Source organism: Macaca nemestrina, chromosome 14 (genome assembly GCF_043159975.1).
Source record: "Macaca nemestrina isolate mMacNem1 chromosome 14, mMacNem.hap1, whole genome shotgun sequence".
Lineage (NCBI taxonomy): Eukaryota > Metazoa > Chordata > Mammalia > Primates > Cercopithecidae > Macaca > Macaca nemestrina.
This window is the reverse complement of record NC_092138.1, coordinates 76,122,551-76,147,880: the sequence shown is the minus strand read 5'-3', so window position 1 is coordinate 76,147,880 and position 25,330 is coordinate 76,122,551. Positions and strand designations below refer to the sequence as shown.

Here is a 25,330-nt window from a genome sequence, read left to right as displayed (position 1 = left end):
AGAGACAATTTGACTTCCTCTCTTCCTATTTGAATACGCTTTCTTTCTTTCTCTTGCCTGACTGCCCTAGGCAGAACTTTCAATACTATGTTGAATAGGAGTGGTGAGAGAGGGCATCCTTGTCTTGTGCCAGTTTTCAAAGGAAATGCTTCCAGTTTTTGCCCATTCAGTATGATACTGGCTGTCGTTTTGTCATAAATAGCTCTTATTATTTTGAGATACGTTCCATCAATACCCAGTTTATTGAGAGTTTTTAGCATAAAGGGGTGTTGAATTTTGTTGAAGGCCTTTTCTGCATCTATTAAGATAATCATGTGGTTTTTGTCATTTGACCTGTTTATGTGATAGCTTACGTTTATTGATTTGCATATGTTGAACCAGCCTTGCATCCTAGGGATGAAGCCAACTTGATCATGATGGATAAGCTTTTTGATGGGCTGCTGGATTCAGTTTGCCAGTATTTTATTGAGGATTTTCGCATTGTGTTCATCAGGGATATTGGCCTGAAATTTTCTTTTTTTGTTGTCTGCCAGGTTTTGGTATCAGGATGACGCTGGCCTCATAAAATGTGTTAGGGAGGAGTCTGTCTTTTTCTTTTGTTTGGAATAGTTTCAGAAGGAATGGCACCAGCTCCTCTTTTGCCTCTGGTAGAATTCGGTTGTGAATCCATCTGGTCCTGGACTTTTTTTGGTTTCTAGGCTATTAATTACTGCCTCAGTTTCAGAATTTGTTATTGGTCTAGTCAGGGATTCGATTTCTTCCTTGTTTAGACTTGGGAGGGTGTATGTGTCCAGGAATTTATCCATTCTAGATTTTCTAGTTTATTTGCATAGAGGTGTTTATAGTATTCTTTGATGGTAGTTTGTATTTCTCTGGGATCAATGGTGATATCTCCTATATCATTTTTTATTGCATCTATTTGATTGTTCTCTTTTCTTCTTTATTAGTCTGGTTAGTGGTCTATCTATTTTGTTGATGTTTTAAAAAAACCAGCTCCTGGATTCATTGATTTTTTGAAGGAATTTTAGTGTCTCTATCTCCTTCAGTTCTGTTCTGATCTTAGTTATTTCTTGTCTTCTGCTGGCTTTTGAATTTGTTTGCTGTTGCTTCTCTAGTTCTTTTAATTGTGACGTTAGGGTATCACTTTTAGATATTTCCTACTTTCTCTTGTGGGCATTTAGTGCTATAAATTTCCCTCTACACACTGCTTTAAATGTGTCCCAGAGATTCTGGTACATTGTATCTTCGTTCTCAATGGTCTCAAAGAACATCTTTACTTCTGCCTTCATTTTGCTATTTACCCAGTAGTCATTCAGGAGCAGGTTGTTCAGTTTCCATGTAGTTGTGTGGTTTTAAATGAGTTTCTTAATCCTGAGTTCTAATTTGATTGCACTGTGGTCTGAGAGACTGACTGTTATGATTTCCATTCTTTTACATTTTCTGAGGAGTGTTTTACTTCCAATTATGTGGTCAATTTTAGAATAAGTGTGATGAGGTGCTGATAAGAATGTATATTCTGTTGATTTGGGGTGGAGAGTTCTGTAGATGTCTATTAGGTCTGCTTGGTCCAGAGCCGAGTTCAAGTCCTGAATATCCTTGTTAATTTTCTGTCTCATTGATCTGTCTAATATTGACAGTGGGTGTTAAAGTCTCCCACTATTACTGTGTGGGAGTCTAAGTCTCTTTGTAGGTCTCTAAGAACTTGCTTTATGAATCTAGGTGCTCCTGTGTTGGCTGCATATATATTTAAGAGTTAGCTCTTCTTGTTGCATTGATCCCTTTACCGTTATGTAATGGCCTTGTCTCTTTTGATCTTTGTTGGTTTAAAGCCTGTTTTATCAGAGATTAGGATTGCAACTCCTGATTTTTTCTTTCTTTCATTTGCTTCATAAATATTCCTCCATCCCTTTATTTTGAGCCTATGTTTGTCTTTGCATGTAAGATGGGTCTCATGAATACAGCACACTGATGGGTCTTGACTCTTTATCCAGTTTGCCAGCCTGTGTCTTTTAATTGGGGCACTTAGCCTGTTTACATTTAAGGTTAATATATTGTTGTGTGTGAACTTGATCCTGTCATTATAATGCTAGCTGGTTATTTTGCCCATTAGTTGATGCAGTTTCTTCATAGTCTTGATAGTCTGCACAATTTGGTATGTTTTTGCAGTGGTTGGTGCTGATTGTTCTTTCACTGTTTAGTGCTTCCTTCAGGAGCTCTTGTAAGGCAGGCCTGGTGCTGACAAAATCTCTCAGCATTTACTTGTCTGTAAAGGATTTTATTTCTCCTTCGCTTATGAAGCTTAGTTTGGCTGGATATGAAATTCTGGGTTGAAAATTCTTTCCTTTAAGAGTGTTGAATATTGGCCCCCACTCTCTTCTGGCTTGTAGGGTTTCTGCAGAAAGATCTGCTGTTAGTCTGATGGGCTTCCCTTTGTGGGTAATCCAAGCTTTCTCTCTGGCTTCCCTAACATTTTTTCCTTCATTTCAACCTTGTTGAATCTGACGATTATGCGTCTTGGGGTTGCTCTTCTTCAGGAGTATGTTTGTGGTGTTCTCTTTATTTCCTGAATTTGAATGTTGGCCTGTCTTGCTAGGTTGGGGAAGTTCTGGATAATATCCTGAAGAGTGTTTTCCAACTTGGTTCCATTCTCCCTGTGACTTTCAGGTACACCAATCAAATGTAGATTTGGTCCTTTCACATATTTCTTGGAGGTTTTGTTCATTCCTTTTTATTCTTTTTTCTCTAATCTTGTCTTCTTGCTTTATTTCATTAAGTTGATCTTCAATCTCTGATATCCTTTCCTCCACTTGATTGATTCGGCTATTCATACTTGTGTACGCTTCACGAAGTTCTCGTGCTGTGTTTTTCAGCTCCATCAGGTCATTTATGTTCTTCTCTAAACTGGTTATTCTAGTCAGTCATTCTTCTAACCTTTTTTCAAGGTTCTTAGCTTCCTTGCATTGGGTTAGAACATGCTCCTTTAGCTCGGAGGAGTTTGTTATTACTCACCTTCTGAAGCCTGCTTCTGTCAATTCATCAAACTCATTCTCCATCCAGGTTTGTTCCCTTGCTGGCGAGGAGTTGTGATCCTTTGGAGGAGAAGAGGCATTCTGGCTTTTGGAATTTTCGGCCTTTTTGTGCTGATTTCTCCCATCTTTGTGGATGTATCTACCTTTTGTCTTTGATGTTGGTGACCTTCAGATGGGGTCTTTGAGTGGATGTGCTATTCCTTTCTGTTTGTTAGTTTTCCTTCTGACAGTCAGGTCCCTCTGCTGGAGTTTGCTGGAGGTCCACCCCAGACCCTGTTTGCCTGGGTATCACCAGCGGAGGCTGCAGAACAGCAAAGACTGCTGCCTCTTTCCTCTGGAAGCTTCGTCCCAGAGGGGCACCTACCAGATGCCATCCAGAGCTCTTCTGTATGAGGTGTCTATCAGCCCCTACTGGGAGGTATCTCCCAGTCAGGATTCACGGGGGTCAAGGACCCACTTGAGGAGGCAGTCTGACCCTTAGTAGAGCTTGAACGCTGTGCTGGGAGGTCCACTGCTTTCTTCAGAGCCATCAGGCAGGGACATTTAAGTCTGCTGAAGCTGTGCCCACAGTCGCCCCTTCCCCCAGGTGCTCTGTCCCAGGGAGATGGGGGTTTTAGCTATAAGTTCCTGACTGGGGCTGCTGCCTTTTTTTCAGAGATGCCCTGCTCGGAGAGGAGAAATCTGGCAGTCTGGCCACAGTGGCCTTGCTGAGCTGCAGTGGCCTCCACCCAGTTCGAACTTCCCAGCAGCTTTGTTTACATTATGAGGGGAAAACCACCTACCCAAGCCTCAGCAATGGCGGACGCCCCTCCCCCCACCAAGCTGGAGCATTCCAGGTCAATCTCAGACTGCTGCTGTGCTGGCAGCAAGAATTTCAAGCCAGTGGATTTTAGTTTGTTGGGTTCCAAGGGGGTGGGACCCGCCGAGCCAGACCACTTGGCTCCCTGGTTCCAGCCCCCTTTCCAGGGGAGTGAACGGTTCTGTCTCACTGGCATTCCAGGTGCCACTGGGGTATGGGGAAAAAAAAAAAAAAAACTTCTGCAGCTAGTTTGGTGTCTGCCAAAAAGGCCACCCAGTTTTGTGCCTGAAACCCAGGGCCCTGGTGGGGTAGACGCCGGAGGGGATCTCCTGGTCTGCGGGTTGTGAAGACTGTGGGAAAAGTGCAGTATCTGAGCTGGAGTGCAGGGTTCCTCAGGCTCTGTCCCTCACGGTTTCCCTTGCGTTGGGGAGAAAAATCCCCGACCACTTGCACTTCCTGGGTGAGGCCACGCTCTACCCTGCTTCAGCTCGCCCTCCATGGGCTGCACCCACTGTCCAACCAGTCCCAACGAGATGAACCGGGTACCTCAGTTGGAAATGCAGAAATCACCTGCCTTCTGCATCTATCTTGCTGGGAGCTGCAGACTGGAGCTGTTCCTATTCAGCCATCTTAAAGATCAAATCTGGCACATCTTTCTTCCTAAGAATGCCCGGGGCATTTTCTTAATTTGGCAAACTACAGTCAGCTCCACATTAGCCATAAGCTTCCAGGCAGTAGTCCCTGGGAAATTCTCCTGGAAAGAAGGCAGGCGTGCCGTCTAGTGACATGCATGCGCCCTGTGTGTGATCTTTCAGGCCTAAGCATAGGCAGGCGTTGATGAGGCAGGGTCGGGGCACAGGGTAGGGTGAGCTGCCCTCCTCACACCAGACTTGGTGCACAGCTAGTGCACTGTAGTTTCGAGAGAGAGTTGCAATTCCACTCTTCTCCCCATCATGATCATACACCGTATCTGCAATCCTACCCTAGGCACCTCTATTCAGAGGTCCTCTTCCTGGAGAGAGGCCCTAGGCTGAGTTGCTTTTCAGGTGTCTCTGCATAAAACTCCTTTAGGGCAGAGGTCAGGGGAGGAGTGATGGTCTGAAAATATTTTTCTCCCTCTGTTTTAGTATTTTTCCCATTTTAGCCCTCACTGCCCACCTTCTTGGCTCTCAGGTCCATAAACTGGCAGGAGCCTTTTGTTTGGGGCTTGCTGCAGTGAGAAGATCCACTACTTGTGATCTGTGTTGATTTACGTGACCTTCACCCAGTGCCATTCTGTTGGGAAAAACTGAACAATGGGGGAGTGAGTATTCTTTCCTTTGTGGCCTCTTGCTTATACTATCACAGCAAATCAATAAATGTTTGATTATTACTTTTAGTTTGACTATCCTACCTAACCACCTCAACATCTGGTAGCTCTGGGCATCTTTCTTCCTCTGAACACCTTTATTCACACTTACCATTGTACATATGTCTACCTTGCATTATTGCTACTTGCACATACATCTCATCTACATAAGTTAGGGCAAATTTCTTGAAAGCAGACAGTGTTTATCCCTATAAATCCTATAACATCCAGCAGACATCCTACAGTGAACAAATATTTATGGAAAGAATATATAAATGCATATAACATTCCACAAGTAGCCTATATGTAAAATACTCTTAAAAAGTAGGAAGGGAGAAAGAAATAATATAACCTTAAATCACAAATATGTAGTCTATTCATAGACTGTTAAATTCAGCATTTTCCAATTTATCATACACTATAAAATCACTTTTCCCAATAGCAAGTACATAAACTGAAAAGAAGAGGAAGATAATTTTGAAAAGAGAACACATTCTGGTTTCCAGTAAAGATATGTAGTATCTTCAAATAAGCATTATATTACTCATGCAAATTGAAACAATTCATCTTTCTGGAACTGTCTTGACAATTTTAGCAATGACCTTTATTTTTTATCCTTGTTGATTCTGAAACTGCCTAATTATTATAAAATAGAGAACTCTTCAAACCTGTTGTGTGTCAAATACAAATAAAAGCGAAGCTATAATGTTAGACTAGTGAATATTATTCAGTACAACAAGAAGGATGCCAGGTATGAGTAAAAGTGTAAAAATAAATCAGATAAGGAAAAAAAAATTCAAGAAAGACTTTAAAGCAGAGCTTACTTTGTTACCATATACAATATAATCCGAATAATATGCAGCACACTACAATGTAAATTCAAAACATAAGCTACCAATACAGTCTACACAGAGCAGTATTTTAGCTTATGAAGGCTGCCGCAATGGCTTCTGCTTATTGGTTAAAAGAAAAAATTAAAGTTTTTTTAATCAGCCAAGCTAGATTATACTAAGTCCTAGAACTAGACAGACATAGATCATCACCTTGTATGTTTCTTCAGTGAAGTAACATGGACACTGTCAGATAAAAACAGGCAACTGTTAAGAAACTGTTTTACAACTTAAATTTAACAGCTTATAACAAAATCAGATTAAAGGCCTGCTGAGGAATTTTTGGGGGTTCATTTTTGTTATTGTAGCTCACAAAGGCATTTATCTTCAGTTTGAGCAAAAACTTCTTCTATTAAAAAAGAAAGAGGCTCCCATGCTTTGACTTTATTTAAATAAGTTAGTTATGACAATAACAAAAGGCCCTCAAACCTGCCTCTTAGGTTCATTGTGTTGCTGATCAGAAGCAAGACCCTAGGGTTGTACCTGCTAAACGCTGTTATTTAGTGCAGATCAGACCTGCAGGTAAGATAGGTGACCTATAAGTCTAAAATTCAGGAATTAAACTAGAAACTTCTAAGCAATTCAAGTTTCTGTATATATAACTTCAAAGAAATGGAATACTGAAATGAAAATGTGTAAGAGGATTAGGGATGAAACTAAAACAAAAGTAACAAAAAATGTTAATGCCATATTAAACTACTGACAAATAGTATTATATTCTTCACTTTGGTGCTACCAATATACTGTAAATCTCATAGGTATATTGACTAAGAATTTCAATGAAAATTATTGTTAAGTAAGAACCAGTGTACAAGCATTTGTCCATATGGCAGATTTAATGACCTAGCTTACCTGCCCTTGTTCTCTTTTCCTTTCATTTTACTTTCTTGACCTTTTCCTCCAGTAGGATCCCACTCTACACAGGTATCTTCAACTTTCAGGTTCAAATGGGATGAGGAGTTATCCAAATTGAAGTTAAGTGCTATTCAAGATAATATTTCAATATATTTTTAAAATATAGCATATCTCCACTTTCTGAAACACAGCGATCACATTATTTTTAACTCAATCAATTCAATACTGAATACAGAAAATAAAGTACAAATTCATAATCCTAGCACTTAAAATTCTCAACAATCAGGCTGTAATTTATAATTCTTATCTGATTTCTCATTATTCTTCTCAATATATCCTATACTCCAATCAAATACAATGTACTTGCATGGTCACTGACATTTCTGCTGTTCATTCTACTAAAATCTCAGTGAGTACACAGTAACCTAAATCTCCTGTTATTAGGGTATCAGTTGACTGTTACGACAAAATAGGAAGGGGAACTGGAAGAATTAAGGAGAAGGATAATTTTACACATAGTGTAAAAAATTATAGAACCTGGCATACACATTTTCTCTGATACTCTAATATTTAATAATTTCATACCTAAACTCTCAGTTTCAAAGTAAGACAAACATGGAGAAACTGAGGCCATGATGGCAGAACAAGGAAACTGGCCCAGCCGATAGATAATTTACATGACCAAGTGTACAGAGGAAAAAGGGACCACATAAATGAAAAAAAAAACCCAAAAAACATAAAACTATGCTTTCCAGATTATTTGATATTTTGAGGAATTACCTATACTTTTCACAAGACTTACTCAGAACTGCTAATTTAGGAAATCAGTGAAGCAAGGTATACGCTTCCCTCCTTGGAAATTTAGGGTAAATCATTAGAATGTATTGATTCATGACTGATCACACCATTCCTTTTATCTTAAAATATAACTCTCGGAATCTTTATCTTGCAAGGTATCAGCTATTACACAGTTACTAACTAATCAGCCTGTTAGTTCTATTTCCCTCCAAAGGTTCAAACTTCTAGTTTATATTAAGAAATACAGTATCCCTTTACAAAACCCTGTTTCACTTACAGATATTACTTAATTTACCTAAGGCTTCAGTGTGTCTGTGAACTACGATTCTCTATGTGTTTATTTTGTTGTTTGATGATGCATATCTGTTTACCTAATGAATCAACAATCCTTTTATCCCCTATTGTTCTGTAAAGAGCACTTTAATTCCAACTATGTATTGGAGCTATTGTTCATTGTTTTTATTTATGAAACAACATTCTGAATACAACTCTACTGACCACAGAACTTCCAGTAAATGTCATACAATACAAGGAAGTTCACAGCTTTCAAAATCTGTATTTAAACAGAAATGAACTTACAGAAAAAAGAGATAATGCAGCAATAATGCAGCTTTTTAGTAAAAATAGAAATAGAATTCCTTAATAGACAGGTTATCAAAAGGTTAGGATTATGTAACACTGATACCCTGCATTTCCAAGAATGAACTGCCTTAATAAAGTTAACATCTATATGTGAGTCATTCGGTAATGCATGTGAGAGCATCTACATTTTTGAGAAAGAATACTGGATTTAACTCTAAGGTGCCACCAATTCTCAACTGCTTGCTAAAATCCTAAGGCTGTTTTTTTAAAAAAGGAAGAAATCCTAAGGCTGTCCCCTAATGTTTGTTATGCTAGAGAGAAGGGCCACCAGCAATACTGATGTCAAAGGTGGTAAAAAAAAAAAAAAAAAAAAAAAAAAGATAGTGCCATTGAAAACCACCTAAAACCAGATTTATCAAATACCGCAGCATCCAAACAAAAAGGCATGGGTTTCAATCCTAAGGAGTGTCATTTTCATATCTCTCTTTCTTTTTGGACACTACCCCTTTATGGGACCTCAGTTAAGTTATAGAGCTCCTTAATGTAACCGAGATAACATTCTATAGTTTAAAATAATAATAATAATAAAAAGACTAGCCTCAAAAGTGAGGTCCTATCTCTTGTATAAGTCCTAAGTCCTATAATACAACTAGATACCGGTTCCCATATCTTTAAGAGTCTGTCAAAACAAAGTACCAAAAATCAGAGTACAGATATGTTTCACATGTTTAACTTTGTGCCACTGGCTGCTTTCTTGGTACTATAAAATTATATCATAGCCACTATCAATTAAAGTTGGAGAATAATTTGTGATTTAGTAATTTAATATCATTTACCTTCACAAGAAAATAACTTATACCCTAAATATTCCGGTGATAAGAACTTATATTACTCTTCACTTCTGAGAATTTCAATGCCAGAAGAAATAGTGCTACACATGTTGGAGGGCAGAAATAAACAATGATCACTATTTTCCATATCAAGAACCTTAAGTGGAAGCATATGAAATTTTAGTAGGCTCAACTACGTAATCTCCACCTTTCTTCCTTTCTCTCTCGTTTTTTGTCCATACACTAATTTCTACTGGTTGGTTGAAAAAGGCTGCAACAAGCCAAATAAATTGGTAAACAACTGTTCAGTGTGTCATTTGTAAAAATGTGGATTTTTCCTATGCAGCTCTTACTGCTATGGAATAATAAATCTGTGACTCATGGCCATGTAGGAGTCTAACTTTATTCTGGAACTCCCTGAAGGTCAGAATCACTGTTCCATGGGTCTCAGAGTTGAGTTTCAGTCTATTCCTACCGCAGAGGGTTTACTCAACAGTGAAGAAGTGCTGAAAAGGCCTAGAATCAACTTAGTTTCTCTCTACAAACCCCAAGATTAAGAGTTTGACCAGTAACATCCAAACATTGCTAACAGGAGCAGCCAGCCCAGCTCAAAGAAAACTACAAGCCAGTCATTAATTTTCCTGTATCTATGGAATTTGCATAGAAATGTATAATTCACCACATTTAGGTCTAACTTTGGTCATTAAATATAAAGAATAAATGAAAAGAAACAAAAGAAATTTTAAAAATACGATGCTCTTGAGGAAGAATAATAATAGTAATGAATTTTACTTGATGGGCTAAAACAGTTCAAGTTATATAGAAAAGATTATCTTCCTATATATGACTGTATTTTAAAATGGTAAAAACCTCTAAGAAACCACAGTAACATCTCAGTTTGATAACATGTAATACAGAGTAACTGCATTCCTTAGCTAAGTTACCTATAGTTCAGTTCTCAAATAAAAACATTTGCTAATCCAAACAAATTACTTCAAGATAGACTTTATTTTAGACCTTTGTGAAGCAAACATTTTTCTGAGTTTGTCTCATCAATAAATTATAGGCCTCATATTCTGTTTTATTCTGATATGATTTTTTTTCATCCTCCAAATCCAATCAAATTTCTGGCAGGTAAACCTATTCAAATGCTATATGAACTAGAGGTCAGTGGAATGCCTTAAGTCCCAAGTGCCTAAAAGAATGTGTAGAGTCTGGTTCTGGAATTAAACCCAGTCAATAATCATCTCACAACTGGGAAAGTCTCCAGCATTATAACCTTCAAATTGGTATATACCTAAAAATATCCTCTGTATTCAAGTGTGCTACCCTAGGGAGTTTTCATTAAATCCAAATTGCTCTCAGAGACTAGAAGAACCTAGGTTCCAGGCTTATAGTAAGGGATGGCACAGAACTCAGAAGTGGATACTTATTCACACCTTTCCAAACTAGGTCTAGGGATCATGGGAAAGTCATTTTAATATATTAAAACTATTTTTTCATCTGCAATATGGATATCAATAATATCTAGCATACTGATCTCTCGATGACTTTAATTATCTAATAAAGAATTGAAAGTGTTTTGTAACCATTAATAAACTATATAAATGTTAACTGCTGCAATAAGATTCACGAAAACAGAGAGGACCTGAACTAAACAGATACTTCCCCAGTATTGATTCCCCACTAATCCATTCTATGGGAAAACTCTGGGCAAATCTCGGTGATACTTACCTGTTTATATATTGAAATGTATAAATCAAGCGTCCACCAGAAAATACAATACCATCATCTCAGTCTATTTTATTTGTATGAATACAATCATATAGGAAAACCCAATGAAAACCACTACTGTAGTCCTATTTTCCCTTTCTTAAAATTCTTACTGTTGCGAAAGCTAGGCTAGGGGAAGTAGAGAAGGAATTCAGCATAACATGAAGTGTTTCCTGTTACAAAGTTATTAATAACTTCAGCTGCTAAGCTTTGTTTTATGCTGTATAAAGAGTTACTGATCTCACCTTTGGTCTCTAGAGTCACTGGATCAGAATACTCTCCAGCCACAGCCTTGTTACAAGCTCGCACTCTGAAATTCATATACTTTGAATCAAATTTTAAGCCTGAAAAAATGAAAACATGGTTTTCAGACATGAACAGTAAAGGACTCTATTCCCAAAAGTATGAGTATGAGCCGTCAGACATTAAGTACCGTGTCTCTGTATTCAGGAAGAGTATGAATTTGTTAAAAGAGTGATATGTGGCCGGGTACAGTGGCTCACGCCTGTAATCGCAGCACTTTGGGAGGCTAACTCCCGAACCTGAGGTCAGGAGTTTGAGGCCAGCCTGACCAACATGGAGAAACCCCATCTTTACTAAAAATATAAAATTAGCCGGCATGGCTACTCGAGAGGCTGAGGCAAGAGAATCACTTGAACCTGGGAGGCAGAGGTTGCGTTGAGCCAAGATCGTGCAATTGCACTCTAGCCTGGACAACAAGAGTGAAACTCTATCTCAAAAAAAAAAGAGTGATATGCTCAAAATAAGAGGAATCATTATTTAATTATTTTATTCAAAGAAACACATATAGTTTATCAACTTTTATTTTAACTCAGTGATTAAAAAGTACCCTTTCAGGCCTCATTAAAAGTAGTATTTCACTCAAAGAGAGATGGTACAATTTATAATAACACATTCAATTTAAAGTGAACACTCTAAATAATTTTTATATTTATGAAACATTGTTTTTTATGTGAAAAAAAATTTAAAGAGGAAGTAAAGCAGAGATTAGTAACAAACATTTTGAAGTACAGTCTAGATTAAAATCGTAGTTTAGAAATTACTAGCTATGGGACCATCAACAACTTGACTGAGCCTCAGTTTCCTAGTTGTAGAACAGAAATGATAAAGCCAACTTCACAGTTGTTGTAAAGATAAATGAGATGTAACATGCTGATTAAATGAGATGTACTATATGTAATACACTTGAGCCCATCTTCTGACAAATGGTATGGCTCAATAATGGTGCTCCTAATATTACTACTCATGCATAATAAGCGTCTGACAACTCAGGCAATATTTTGCCATTTCAAATATCCAAAGTCCACTATATATTGAGACATCCTTACAACGGCTTTCAAAAGGTCAACACGAATTTCTAATATTATACCAAGTCACAGGTCTTAATTATTAACATGAAGGTAATCTTAAAACAGTAATTTACATTATTACATATAATGTAAATACAGTATTTACATTATCAGTGAAATGGTTACTGAGAACATCTAAAAAACCAACAGCTTTTTAAGAGTCAGAAAACCAAGGTAAAAATTAAATGTTATTCTGCAATAATGTTTTCAGAATATCCCTTCATACTTATTTTACATATATTTTGTTTTACTATGTTACAAATGTCCAAAAGTAATAAAAACAAAGGTTTCCAGCCTGGCCAACATGGTGAAACCCTGTCTCTACCAAAAAATACAAAAATTAGCTAAGTGTGGTGGCGCATGCCTTTAGTCGCAGCATCTCAGGAGGCTGAGGTGGGAAAATCACTTGAACCCAGGAGGCAGAAGTTGCAGTGAGCCAAAGTCTCGCCACTGCACTCCAGCCTGGGCGATAATAGAACAAGACCCTGTGTCAAAAAAAAAAAAAAAGGGTTTCCTTGATATTTCAAGAGAAAATCACTTCCATAATGAATATCTAAAAAGTCAGTGTGACTAAAGAAACTTAAAAACTTTATCCTTTAAAGTAACTCAAAATATTTTTCAAGAATACATTTATCTTCTGAGAATGAGATTCTTGAAATGCAGACATGTTACCTGATAGTGTATATTCAGTACCCTTAATATTATCAATTATCTCCCAGCATCGCTCATCCTTTACACGTGGAAGTCCATCAAAATTAGTCTTCCTATGTTCCAGTATAAAATGGTCAATCTTATTATCTTCTTCTAGCATTCTCCAAGCTACTGTTACAGAGTTATCTGCCACCAAACACTCTACTGGATCTATCTCTGGAGCTTTGGGGACTGCAAAGAAGAAAAAAAAAGACTCATTCATTCCTCATTTATTACAGCACTAATCGAATAGTGACATATTTATATCATTCAAACTGCTTTTTCATTCTGCTTTTGAACTGCTCAAAAGTAGATCATATTAAGCAAAAAGATACCCCATAAATGTAAAATAACTATTTTCAAAGTACGCACACTAAAGATAAGGAATCAAGAAAGACTTGCTACTTCTGAACACATTATATTTTTAATCTGACATTTCAAATAGCTGTAGCATATAAATTAAATCAACATTAACAAATAGAATAAATTGCTTTGAATATAATGATTAAAATAACTCAAGAGTATATTTTCACTCTTGAATGTATTTTAAAATCTTGTTTCCCAACCCTGCAAAATACTTAAGGATTTTTAAATGTTTTTCCCAAGAGTTCTACAGTTCATTAAAATAAACTGTAGTAAATGAGCCACATTTAACATGTATGAACATTAATTTCTTTTCCATGAAAGACACATTTCATAGCTTTTTAACATTAACACATGATCCACTGACATAACAACTGTAGAACATGGTCCTGCAGTGATATGGACTTGTCTGAACTGGGTGAAACTATGCAGTCTAGCAGGTATCAGATTTAAACATTTTATTGTTAAAGAAAAGAATTCAAAAGATTTATTCCTGGTATGCAAGGCTAGTTAAACATTTGAAATCAATTAATGTATTCTATTCCATCAATTGCAGAAAAATTATATAATGGTATCAATAAAAAAAGAAAAATACCATTTATAAAGTAAAAAATAAAACTCTTTGTGGATGACATGACTGTCTATGTAGAAAATCCAAAGAACAGGCCAGGTGTGGTGGCTCATGCCTGTAATCCCAGCACTTTGGGAGGCCAAGGCAGGCAGATCACGAGGTCAGAAGTTCAAGATCAGCCTGACCAACATAGTGAAACTCCGTCTCTACTAAAAATACAAAAATTAGCCAGGCGTGGTGACATGCACCAGTAATCTCAGCTACTCATGAGGCTGAGGCAGGAGAATTGCTTGAACCCAGGAGGCAGAGGTTGCAGTGAGCCAAGATCGCACCACTGTACTCCAGCCCGGGCAACAGAGCGAGACTCCGTCTCAAAAACAAAACAACAACAACAACAACAACAACAACAAAAAACAAAGAATAAAATTCCTGGAACTAACAAGTGATAATAGAAGGGTTGCAGGACACAAGAGATGAATAGGTGGAGCAGAAGGGAATGTGAGGGCAGTGAAATTATTCTATATGGTAACGTAAAGGTAAATATAAGACACTATAAATTTATCAGAACCCACAGAACTGTTTAACAGAAAGAGTAAATGCTAATATAAAATATGAACTTTAATAATGTATCACTGTTGATTCATCAATTATATCAAATGTATCACACTAATGCAGAATAGTAATAACAGGGGAAATCGTATATGAAGGAGGTAGTGGGTTTATGGTAACTTTCTGTACTATCATGCTCAATTCTCCACAAATATAACCCTGTTCTAAAAAACAAAGTAAAGCTGGCCCTCTGTGTCCACGGATTCAATCAGCCTTGGATCAAAAAATATTTGGAAAAGATAAAAATAACAATACAACAATAAAAAAGTTAAAAACTACAATATAACAACTACTGACATAGTGGTTACATTGTATTAGGTATTATAAGTAGTCTAGAGATGACTTAAAGTATATGGGAGGATGTACATATATGTGGTTATATGCAAATACCCATTTTTCACAAGGGACTTGAGCATCTGTGGATTTTGGTAATTCAACGAAGGTGCTAGAACCAGTCCCCCACACATACTGAGAGATGACTTTTGCTAATATTTTTTTAAACCACAACAATAACAAAAGAATTACGTATAAAAGTTAAGATGCAAAGTAACATGAGAGCTAACAAATCCAGTAAAATAATACCAAGATGAAAAAAATTTGACTTGGAAAGGATGATCCATTTCCACTAACTAGAATCCTCCCAAAGTTAAACTCTGCATGTGTAATTGTACAATAAATACTTAGAAATGGATATAATTTATTAGTAAGACAACTGACAACCAAAAAAGCATTTATTATTTGTCATTACCATCAGTTTCCTTCATCTGTCTTGTAGGATTTCTGTCCTTATGATACGTAACATCTGTTAGTCTTTATTACTGAAACATAAGAATTGTAGACTATTCACTGCCAAGAGAAGAGACTATAGGCATTCATGAATTTAATATGCTCTGCTATGCCTACATGTAAGGAAATGTAAAGGCCTATGGCCTGTAGCAATGTGAAAATTTTGCTGAGTCATAAATCTGCAACTGAAAGTCCTGAGAGGCTGGTATAAAAAAAGTCACTTAATTAGTGAGTACGACTAGTTAGCACCCTACTATCTACATCTCAATTCAGCTGCCATTCTAGTAAGACTGCACTGGCAGGCAGATTCTTCTTTCTTGTGAATAATGGTCCCCAAAAGAAAGTCAAGTAACAAAATGAAAACTGAGGTTAAAAAGAAAAAAAAAAAAAAAACTAAAAACTAAGAAAGTGGTGACACGTGGGAAGGACAAAGAATATTTAGATAATTTAAGAGTGGTATGTCAAATTTAGGTTGACTTGGAGCTAACATGTGGGAAGTTCACTCTAGATTCTATATAGAAGTAAGAAAACAATTCATCAAATATGGCTTACACATTCAGGGGAAGATGAAAGATAATGTACTTATAACATAAAAATATTACTTAGGCGATGCAGAACTCTTTGAAAGGAAAGCAATCCACATGTTTGTCTACATATTTCCATAAAGCAACAGTGACTAACTAGCAATAGTGTAGAAATTAGTTGAAGAATTTACTGTTTTATCTGCATCTGAATGTAAAAGGATAAGTGGCATCAGCATTGCCAGACATTTCTTTTCTTAGCTCTAGAAAGGAGAAAGGATATAAAGTCAAAATTTCAATGCATAAAAAATGGCTAACAGTAGATAATGACTTTGTAATTATCACTGATCATCATTACTTCCACTGTTAAGACTCAGGTATGTCCATAACTAATATTACTACATATAATGTACTATAGGATAGATTATAGTGGCATTTATGGAATTAAGAGATAAAGATATTTCTTCATTTTATAAGTTAATTTGATTCCATCTTATAGAAAATTTTTATGCCATAGAATATTAAAAATTAGAGATTTAAATGCATCCTTCATGAATTTTTAAAACCTATTATATTTTTCTGCTGGGCACAGTGGCTCATACTTTAGGAGGCTGAGGCAGGAAGATCACTTGAGCCCAGGAGTTCAAGACCAGCCAGGGCAACAAAGTGAGACCCCATCTCTACAAAAAAATCAGAAAAATTTAGTTGGGTATGGTGGTGCATGTCTGTGGTTCCAGCTACTCAGGAGGCTGAGGCAGGAGGGTTGCTTAAGCCCAGGAGGTTGAGGCTGCAGTGGTTGTGCCACTGTACTCCAGCCTGGGCGACACAGCAAGACCTTGTCTAAAAAAAAAAAAAAAAAAAAATCCTATTGCAGTTTTCCTTCTGGACAAAACTCCTCCACTAAAAGGAGTCTTGGGTTTTTTTTTTATTCATATCTCATTTTGCCAAAAGGGGAAATCTTAACTGTTGATGCAACCTACTTGACGTACAATAAGCACGCTCTTGGTCTGTTAAGCCATCATTGAAAGCCCAGAAGAAGGGAAGGGTGAGAAGACTGCGTTTTAAGTCATTTTTTAAACCAAAGTAGTAGTAATATCTATGTGTATTTTCACTCTGTCAAAATTTAGAAGTGATGGGAAACCTAGATACAGAAAATGAAGATATATACACTGGATTTTAGGGGGAAAAGCTCTACTTACAACACAAAACATTATGGGAAAAAATGTTATCATTGGTATCAGTTATTCACACGAGAAAACTGAAAAGGGGGGAGAAAACAGCAGTTAAAGCCTCAACTGCTGTAAGTCAACATGTAAATTCTCCAAGTTTGAGTAAAAAAGTGAACTTGAGATAAATACAAAGTGAAAAATACAATTTCAAAGGCAACAATCAAACAAAGTTTTCTTCATAAGTTAAATAGAAAACTAAAAAAGAATAATGGTAGTAACAATAGCCATGATTTATTGAGTGCTTTCCACTTTAATCCTTACCATTACAATACCATAAACTTTATATTATCATTATCTTTATTAGGGGCTCAAAGATGTCAAAGTAACTTGCCCAAGATTGCACTGCTAGACAATTAAAGAAGAAAGGATTTAAATATAAGCAGTTTGACTTAGAGACAACAGCCTTTACTATTCTTAAAGAAAGGCACTCTAAGCTAAGACCATATATATTAGTATACAAAAAAATATAAAATCGAAGACCAGTAACATGCAGAAAGATATCCGAATAATAATGAAAAGAAAATAACATATATGAAAGTTAAACTATCTGGCCAGGTGGAAACGAGTGATCTATAAAACTAACACAAAGGGATGAATGATAGGACCCTTACTGACCTGGAAACCTAAAGGAACCTAAAGGCAGGATCTCTGAAAAGTTCTCAATTTGCCTTACTGATAATTTGATAACCTGGAAAGTAGAGTCTGTGTTTGGTAAACTAACTTTTTTGGACCTAAGTATGACCAATAAAAAGAACACAGATATAAACATGGAAATGATGGCTGGGTGCAGTGGTTCACACCTATAATCCCAGCACTTTGGGAGACCATGGCTAGAGGATGGCTTGAGGCCAGGAGTTCGAGACCAGCCTGAGCAACACAGTGAGACCTCGATCACCACAAAAAGAAAAAAAAATTAAAACTTAGCTGGGTGTGGTGGCATGCACCTGTAGTCCTAGCAACTCAGGGGGCTGATGCAGAAATACTGCTTGAGCCAGGAGTTGGAGGCTACAGTGAACTATGATGATGCCAATGCACTTCAGCCTGGGTGACAGAGAAATACCCTGTCTCAAACAATAAAAAACTGTAAATGATGGGAACTTTAGAAATAAGCAACAATGTCACTTTAAAGAATTCATGAAAGCCAGAGCAGGAGATTGGGTAAAATCTGAAAAAAAAAAAACTTCAAAAATTTCAAATAGAAAAAGAAGAGGACTCATATACTACCATAGACTGTTATAACTACCATATAACTACCACACTCTGGAGGGATTCTACCATAGCAAAAAAAAAAAAAAAAAAAAAAATTCCAGCATAAAACAATTTTATTGTGTTGCATGGCTGAGCTTTTATAAATAAGACAGTGCTTCTCACCTTGAATGTGTGTAAAAATAACCTTGAGTTACCTCAAGTCCAACACTAAGACTCTTGAATCAGAATCTGCAGTTGATTTGCATGCACTTTAAAGTTTGAGAAGCACTGGACAATATCTTCTGATGAATGGATTCCCTTTACAACACTGGCTTCAAGCTATTGTCAAGCTTCTTACTGAATTATTTTAGTGATGGGAAAAGTTACTATTTCCTAAAATTGCTCTTGTCATAGTCAGTTGTGGCTATTAGAAAAGCCTTTCTGATATTACTAAGCTGAGTTTTCTCCATAAAACTCCATTTAGAAATGAAAGGGAAATAAACTATCTCAAATGCTTGGGATTATAATCCCTTGGCCACATTTTTATTTAAATATTAATTGAAATTGTACTTACTTAAGGAGTACAGCAGGATGTCTGAGAGTCCAACTCAAAGGAGACCAGTTACAGGAGTGTCCCCACACATTTGTGAGTTTTACCTCCAGGAGCTTACCAGGTTCCCACCATGAATAACTAACGGAGAAAAATCCCCTTATGCTTCCACAGCAGGGGGAGGAGAAAAGGAAGTCTTTTGAAATACATCAGAGCTTCTGTTCCCTTAAGAGAAACTATTTAATCATAGTCTAATCTGTCGAGGTTTTATCAGAGCCTAAGTGACCTGGGGAAAGGGAAATATCCAACTCCAATCAGCTACTCCATGTGGGCAAAGGGAAATACCCAAACCAACCCCAGGCCACTCCAACCATTCTGTTCTACCGAAAAATCCAGAAGTGAGGAGTGGGGAAAACTGAGAAGTCCCTTGTGAAGTTCACAGTCCAGAGGCACAGGCTCACCAAAAGACTGAGCCCTAATTATAGTGCTACAGAATGCTTCCCTTCCCACACACCTTACTACCACATTAATAAAGGCCTGTTTACATCAGCTTCTTTAACCCAATACATGTCGGGTTATCAAGAAAAAATTATAAGACTCAGATATGGCAGAGATGCTGGAATTATCAGACCAATAATTAAAGACAGTTATAATATTCTCAGGGCTCTCATGGAGAGAGCAGACAGCATAAAATGGAGAAAGGAAACAGCATAAAAGAACAGATGGGCAATATAAGTGGAGAGTTAGAAATTGTAAGAAACAAACACAAAGAAAAAAACACTGTACCATAAATTAAGAATAATTTAATGGACTTAATAGCTGACTGGAAAGAATCTTTTGAGTTTGAGGCTCTCTCAATAAAAACCTGCAAGATGAAACAGCAAAGACAAAAAAGATTGGAAGAAAACCCACAGAATATAATATCCAAAATTTACTGTGGAAGTACAAAAGGAGTAAATATGTATAATGGAAATTACAGAAGGAGACGACAGAAAGGAACAGAAGATATATTTGAAACAATAATGACTGAGAAATTTCCAAATTAATGTCAGACACCAAACTACAGATCTAGGATGCTCAGGGAACATCAACGAAAATAAATGCTCCCTGCCATATACAAACAAAAACCATATCTAGGCATATATTCAGACCACAGAAAATCAAAGACAAGGAAAACACTTGAAAGACGCCAGGTGGGGGCGGAGGAGGGGACCTTACCTATAGAGGAGCAATTCTGTACACCTTGAAATTATCCTTCCGTAGTGAAGGAGAAATAAAAACTCTCTCAGACAAATAAAAATTGAGGAAATCTGTTGCCAATAGACATGCTGTGTAAGAAATGTTTTTAAAAAGTCCTTTAAAGAGAAAGAAACAAAGAGCACTGGAGAAGGATAGGTGAAGGTAAAATAAAAACTTATTTTTCTTATTCTTGACTGATTTAACCAGTAACAATTCAAAACAATAAGAGTAACTATTTATTTGAATGTGTGTGGTATATATATGTGCTTATATACACTGTTGCGTAAGTGAAATAAATGACAGCAATGATACAAGTGATGGGAGAGAGGCAGAAAATCACTAAGTACATAGTCGAACTCAACAACTCCATCAATCAACTGCATATAATTGATATCTACAGACTACTTCATCCAACAATGGCAGAATACACATTCTTCTCAAGCTCCTATGGAACATTTGCCAAGATAAAGACTACATTCTGGGCCATAAAACACACATTAACAAACTCAAAAGCATACAAATCATGCAATGATTAAATTAGAAATCACTTAACAGAAAAAGATATATAGCTGGAAAGTCCCAAAATACTTTGAGATTAAACAACCCACTTCTAGCCAGGCGCAGTGGCTCATGCCTGTAATCTTTGCACTTTGGGGCGGGGGCGGATCACCTGAGATGAGGAGTTCAAGACCAGCCTAGCCAACATGGCGAAACCCCACCTCTACTAAAAATATAAAAATTAGCAGGGTATGCTATAGTCCCAGCTACTCCGGAGACTGAGGCAGAAGAACTGTCTGAACCTGGCAGGCAGAGGTTGTAGTGAGCCAAGATCACGCCACTGTACTAGCCTGGGCAACAGAGCAAGACTGTCTCAAAAAAAAAACAAAAAAACAAAAAAACAACAAAAAACAACCAACCAAACAAACAAAAAAAACACTACACTTCTAAACAACACATACTCAAATAATAAATCTCAAGAGAAATTTTTAAATATTTTGAACCAAATGAAAATGAAAACACAACTTATCAAAATTTGTTGAATGCAATGAAAATAGTGCTTAGAGGGAAATTATAACACTGTATGCACATATGGTCATGAGCCATAAGCCACATAACAACATTTTGGTCAATGACAGACCACATATACAAAAGTGGTCCCATAAAATTACAATTCATATTTTGATTGTATTTTTTTCTAAGTTTAGATATGTTTAGATATACAAATCATTATCATTGTGTTACAACTGCTTACAGTATGCAGTACAGTAACATGCTGTACAGGTCTGTAGCCTAGGAGCAATCTGCTATATAACATAGTCGAGATGTGTAGTAGACTAGTCATACCATCTTGGTTTGGGTAAGTACATTCTATGACATTTGCACAATGACAAAATTGCCAAACATCACATTTCTTAGAATGTATCCCCACGACTGACAAATGATTATATTAGAAAACAAGATCTAAAACCAATAATTTAAGCTTCCACCTCGGTAAACTAAAAAATAATAATAATAATAATAAAGCCAAAGCAAGCAGAAAAGAAATAATGAAAATTAGAACAAAAATCAGGTCGGGTGTGGTAGTCACACCTGTAGTCCCAGTGCTTTAGAAGCCTCAGGTGGGAAGATCACTTGAGGCCAGGGATTTAAGACCAGCCTAGGCAACATAGTAAGACCCCCCTCTCTACAAAAAAAAATTAAATTAGCTGGGCATGGTAGCACATGCCTGTAGTCCTAACTATTCAGGAGGCTATGGCAGGAAGATCCCTTGAGCCCAGGAGTTCAAGGCTGCAGCAAGCTATGATTACATAACTGCACTCCAGCATGGGCAACAGAGCAAGACTCTATCTCTATCTTTAAAAACAAACAAAAAAACAAGAACAGAAATCAATGAAACTGAAAAGAGGGAAATCAAAGGAAAAAAAGTCATGAAAGCAAAACCTGGTTCTTTGAAAGATCAATGGAATCAATAAACCTCTAGTCAGACTAAGAAAAGAAAGGACACAAATAACTAGTATCAAAAATGAAAGAGGGGGCATCACCACAGATCCCATGGACATTAAAAAGCTAATCAAGGAATTCTATGAACAACTCTATGTCCACAAATGTGATAACCTAAATGAAAGGAACAATTCTATGAAAGACACAATCTGCCAAAACCCACAGAAGGAAAATAGACAATCTGAATAGACTGAATCGATATTAATAACTTTCCAAAACAGAAAGCACCAGGCATAAAAGTGTTCACTGGTGAATTCTACCATACTTCTCAGGACAAAAGTATACTAACTCTCTACAATCTCTTGAGGAAGAGAAAAATAGAATACTTCCTAACTCATTCTATGAGGCCAGCATTACCCTAATACCAAAACTGACAAAGATATTACTGCAAAAGAAAACTACAAACTAGTATATCTCATAAATTAGATGTGAAAAATCCTCAACAAAATATTAGTAAATCAAATCCAACAATTAACAACAAGAATTACACCCTTGACCAACTGGTGTTTATTACAAGTATGCAGGCTGGTTCAACATTTGAAAAATCAATGTAACCCATCACATCAATAGGCTTAAAAAGAAAAATCTCACAATCATATAAATAGATGCCAAAAAATGCATTTCACAAATTCCAACACTCATTTGAAATAAAACCTCTCAGTGAAATAGGAACAGAAGTGAACTTCCTCAACTCAACTTGTTAAGAAATAGCTACAAAAAAACTTACAGCTAACACCATACTTAATGGGGAGAATCTCAAAATTTTTCCACTAAGTTCAGAAACAAGGCAAGGATCCCCCTCTTTCCACTGCTTCCAACATAGTACTGGAAGTCCTAGGTAATGCAGTATGACAATACAAGGTATTCAGATTGGGAAGAAATAAAACTGTCTTTGTTAACAAATGACATGATCATCTAGGTAGAAAATCCAAAAGAACCAACAAAAAACTCCTGAAACTAGTAAGTGATTACAGCAAGGCTGCAGGATACAAGGCTAATATACAAAATTCCACCACTCTCCTGTACACCAGAAAGGAACCAGTGGAATTTGAAATTAAAACACGGTACCATTTACATCAGCACCCCTAAAATGAAATCTTTTGATATAGATCTAACAAAATATGTTCCATGTTTGTATGAAGAAAACTACAAAAGTATAATGAAAGAAACCAAAGAACTAAATTAGAGATATTCCATGTTTATGGATAGAAATACTCAATTTTCTTAAGACGTCACTTATTCCCAACTTGATCTACAGATTGAATGCAATCCCAATCATAATCCCAGGAAGCTATTTTGTGGATATCAATAAGATGGCTCTAAAGTTTATACGGAAAGGCAAAGGATCCAGATAAAGGCAACACAATACTGAAAAAGAAGATCAAAGTTAGAAGACTGAAACTAGTCAATTCTCAGACATACTATGGGAGGCGGAGCTTGCAGTGAGTGAAGATCACGCCACTGCACTCCAGCCTGGGTGACAGAGTGACACTCCATCTCAAAAAAAAAAAAAAAAGCTAGTCACCAAGACGTGGTGTGGGTTAAAGAAGAGACAAATAGATCAAAGGAACCAAAGGCATGCTTCATGAAAGAATAAGATAGACTAAACATTATTACTAAAATTAAAAATCTTGCTCTGTAAAAGACATCATTCAAGGCGAATAAAAGCCAGAAGGTGAGACAATATCTGCAAAAGAAACATCTGATAAGGACTACAAAGAACTCCTTTTTTTTTTCTCGCTCTGTCGCCCAGGCTGGAGTGCAGTGGCACGATCTCCGCTCACTACAAGCTCGCCTCCCAGGTTCACCCCATTCTTCTGCCTCAGCCTCCCGAGTAGCTGGGACTACAAGCACCCACTACCATGCCCGGCTAATTTTTTGTATTTTTAGTAGAGATGAGGTTTCACTGTGTTAGCCAGGATGGTCTCGATGTCCTGACCTTGTGATCCACCTGCCTCAGCCTCCCAAAGTGCTGAGATTACAGGCATGAGCCACCCGCCCAGCCCAAAGAATTCTTAATATTCAACAATAAGAAAAGAAACAACCCAATGTAAAAAAAATAGGCCGAAGACCTTACAGACATCTCACCAAAGAAGACATACAAACAGTAAGTATATAAAAAGATCCTTCACGTAATACGTCATTAGGGAAACTGAAATTTAAAAAAACAATAAAATACCACAATGCCACCAATTGGTAAAAATGTGGAGCAACAGAATTCTATTCATTGCTTGTGGGAATGCAAAATCGTACAGACACTTAGGAAGACAGTTTGGTAGTTTTCTATAAAATTAAACAAACTTTTACCATACTATTCAGTAACTGGCATTTATCCAAAGGAGTTGAAAACTTATGTCTACACAAAAATGTGCACACAGATGGTTATAGTAGCCTTATTCATAACTGCTCAAACTTGGAAGTAACCAAGATGTGCTTCCGTGTATGAATGAATAAACCAATATGTCTGGTGCATTCAGACAATGGACTATTATTCCATACTAAAAAGAAATGAGCTATCAGGTCATCAACATACATGGAGGAAACTTACATGCATATTACTAAGTGAAAGAAAGCAATGTGAAAAGGCTATTTACTATATGATTCCAACTATACAAGATTCTGGAAAAGGCAAAACTATGGAGTGAGTAAATAGATCAGTGGTTGCCATGGATTGGGGGTAAGGAACGATGAAAATGTGGGGCACAGAAGATTTTTTGAGCAGTGAAAATACTCTGTATGATAATACAATGGTGGATACATGTGAGTATACATCTGCCCAAACCCATAAAATGTACAATACCAGGAGGGAACCCCCAATGTAAACTATAGACTTTTGGGTGATAATGATGTGTCAGTTTAGGTTCATCAATTGTAATAAATATACCACTCTGGTGGGAGACGTTGATAGTGAAGAAGGCTATGCATGTGTGAAGGTGTATGAGAAATCTCCATACCTTTCATTCAACTTTACCGTAAACTTAAAACCGCTCTAAAACTAAAGTTTATTTTTAAAAAGCTGCAAATATAAGAAAATATGTGTATTTTTACAATCTTGCAATAGCGAAAGTCTTTCTAAGTAAGACCTTTATAAAATCTAAGAGTCACAAAAAAAAAAGTGTGATGTATTTGACTGCACTAAAATTAAAAATTTTGCTAGGAAAAAAAATCACCATAAATTCAACAGGCAAATGATCAAGGTGAGCAAGGATATATACCACATAGGACAAAGGTTGACTTCCTTAATGTATTAAAAGGTCCTATCCCATATTTCATTAATAAAAAGACTAACAATCCCATGAAAATTTGACA

At 36.7% G+C, this 25,330-nt stretch overlaps 1 protein-coding gene across 10 annotated transcripts in view; it reads right to left on the bottom strand.

Moving 5' to 3' along the window:
• The window catches only part of LOC105481021 (fibronectin type III and SPRY domain containing 1 like), a 112,268-nt gene that overhangs the window by 38,368 nt on the left and 48,570 nt on the right, over positions 1 to 25,330 (bottom strand). For 8 of the 10 annotated variants that reach the window (XM_071078102.1, XM_071078103.1, XM_071078101.1 and 5 more), the window contains 4 exons: positions 12,947 to 13,156; positions 11,150 to 11,248; positions 6,919 to 7,048; positions 6,220 to 6,252 (listed from right to left, as the gene is read on the bottom strand). In XM_071078102.1, coding sequence (XP_070934203.1) covers positions 6,220 to 6,252; positions 6,919 to 7,048; positions 11,150 to 11,248; positions 12,947 to 13,156 — 472 coding nt within the window. The remainder of the gene's footprint in view (positions 1 to 6,219; positions 6,253 to 6,918; positions 7,049 to 11,149; positions 11,249 to 12,946; positions 13,157 to 25,330) is intronic. The other 2 variants (XM_071078106.1, XM_024792611.2) reach the window with 1 other exon arrangement.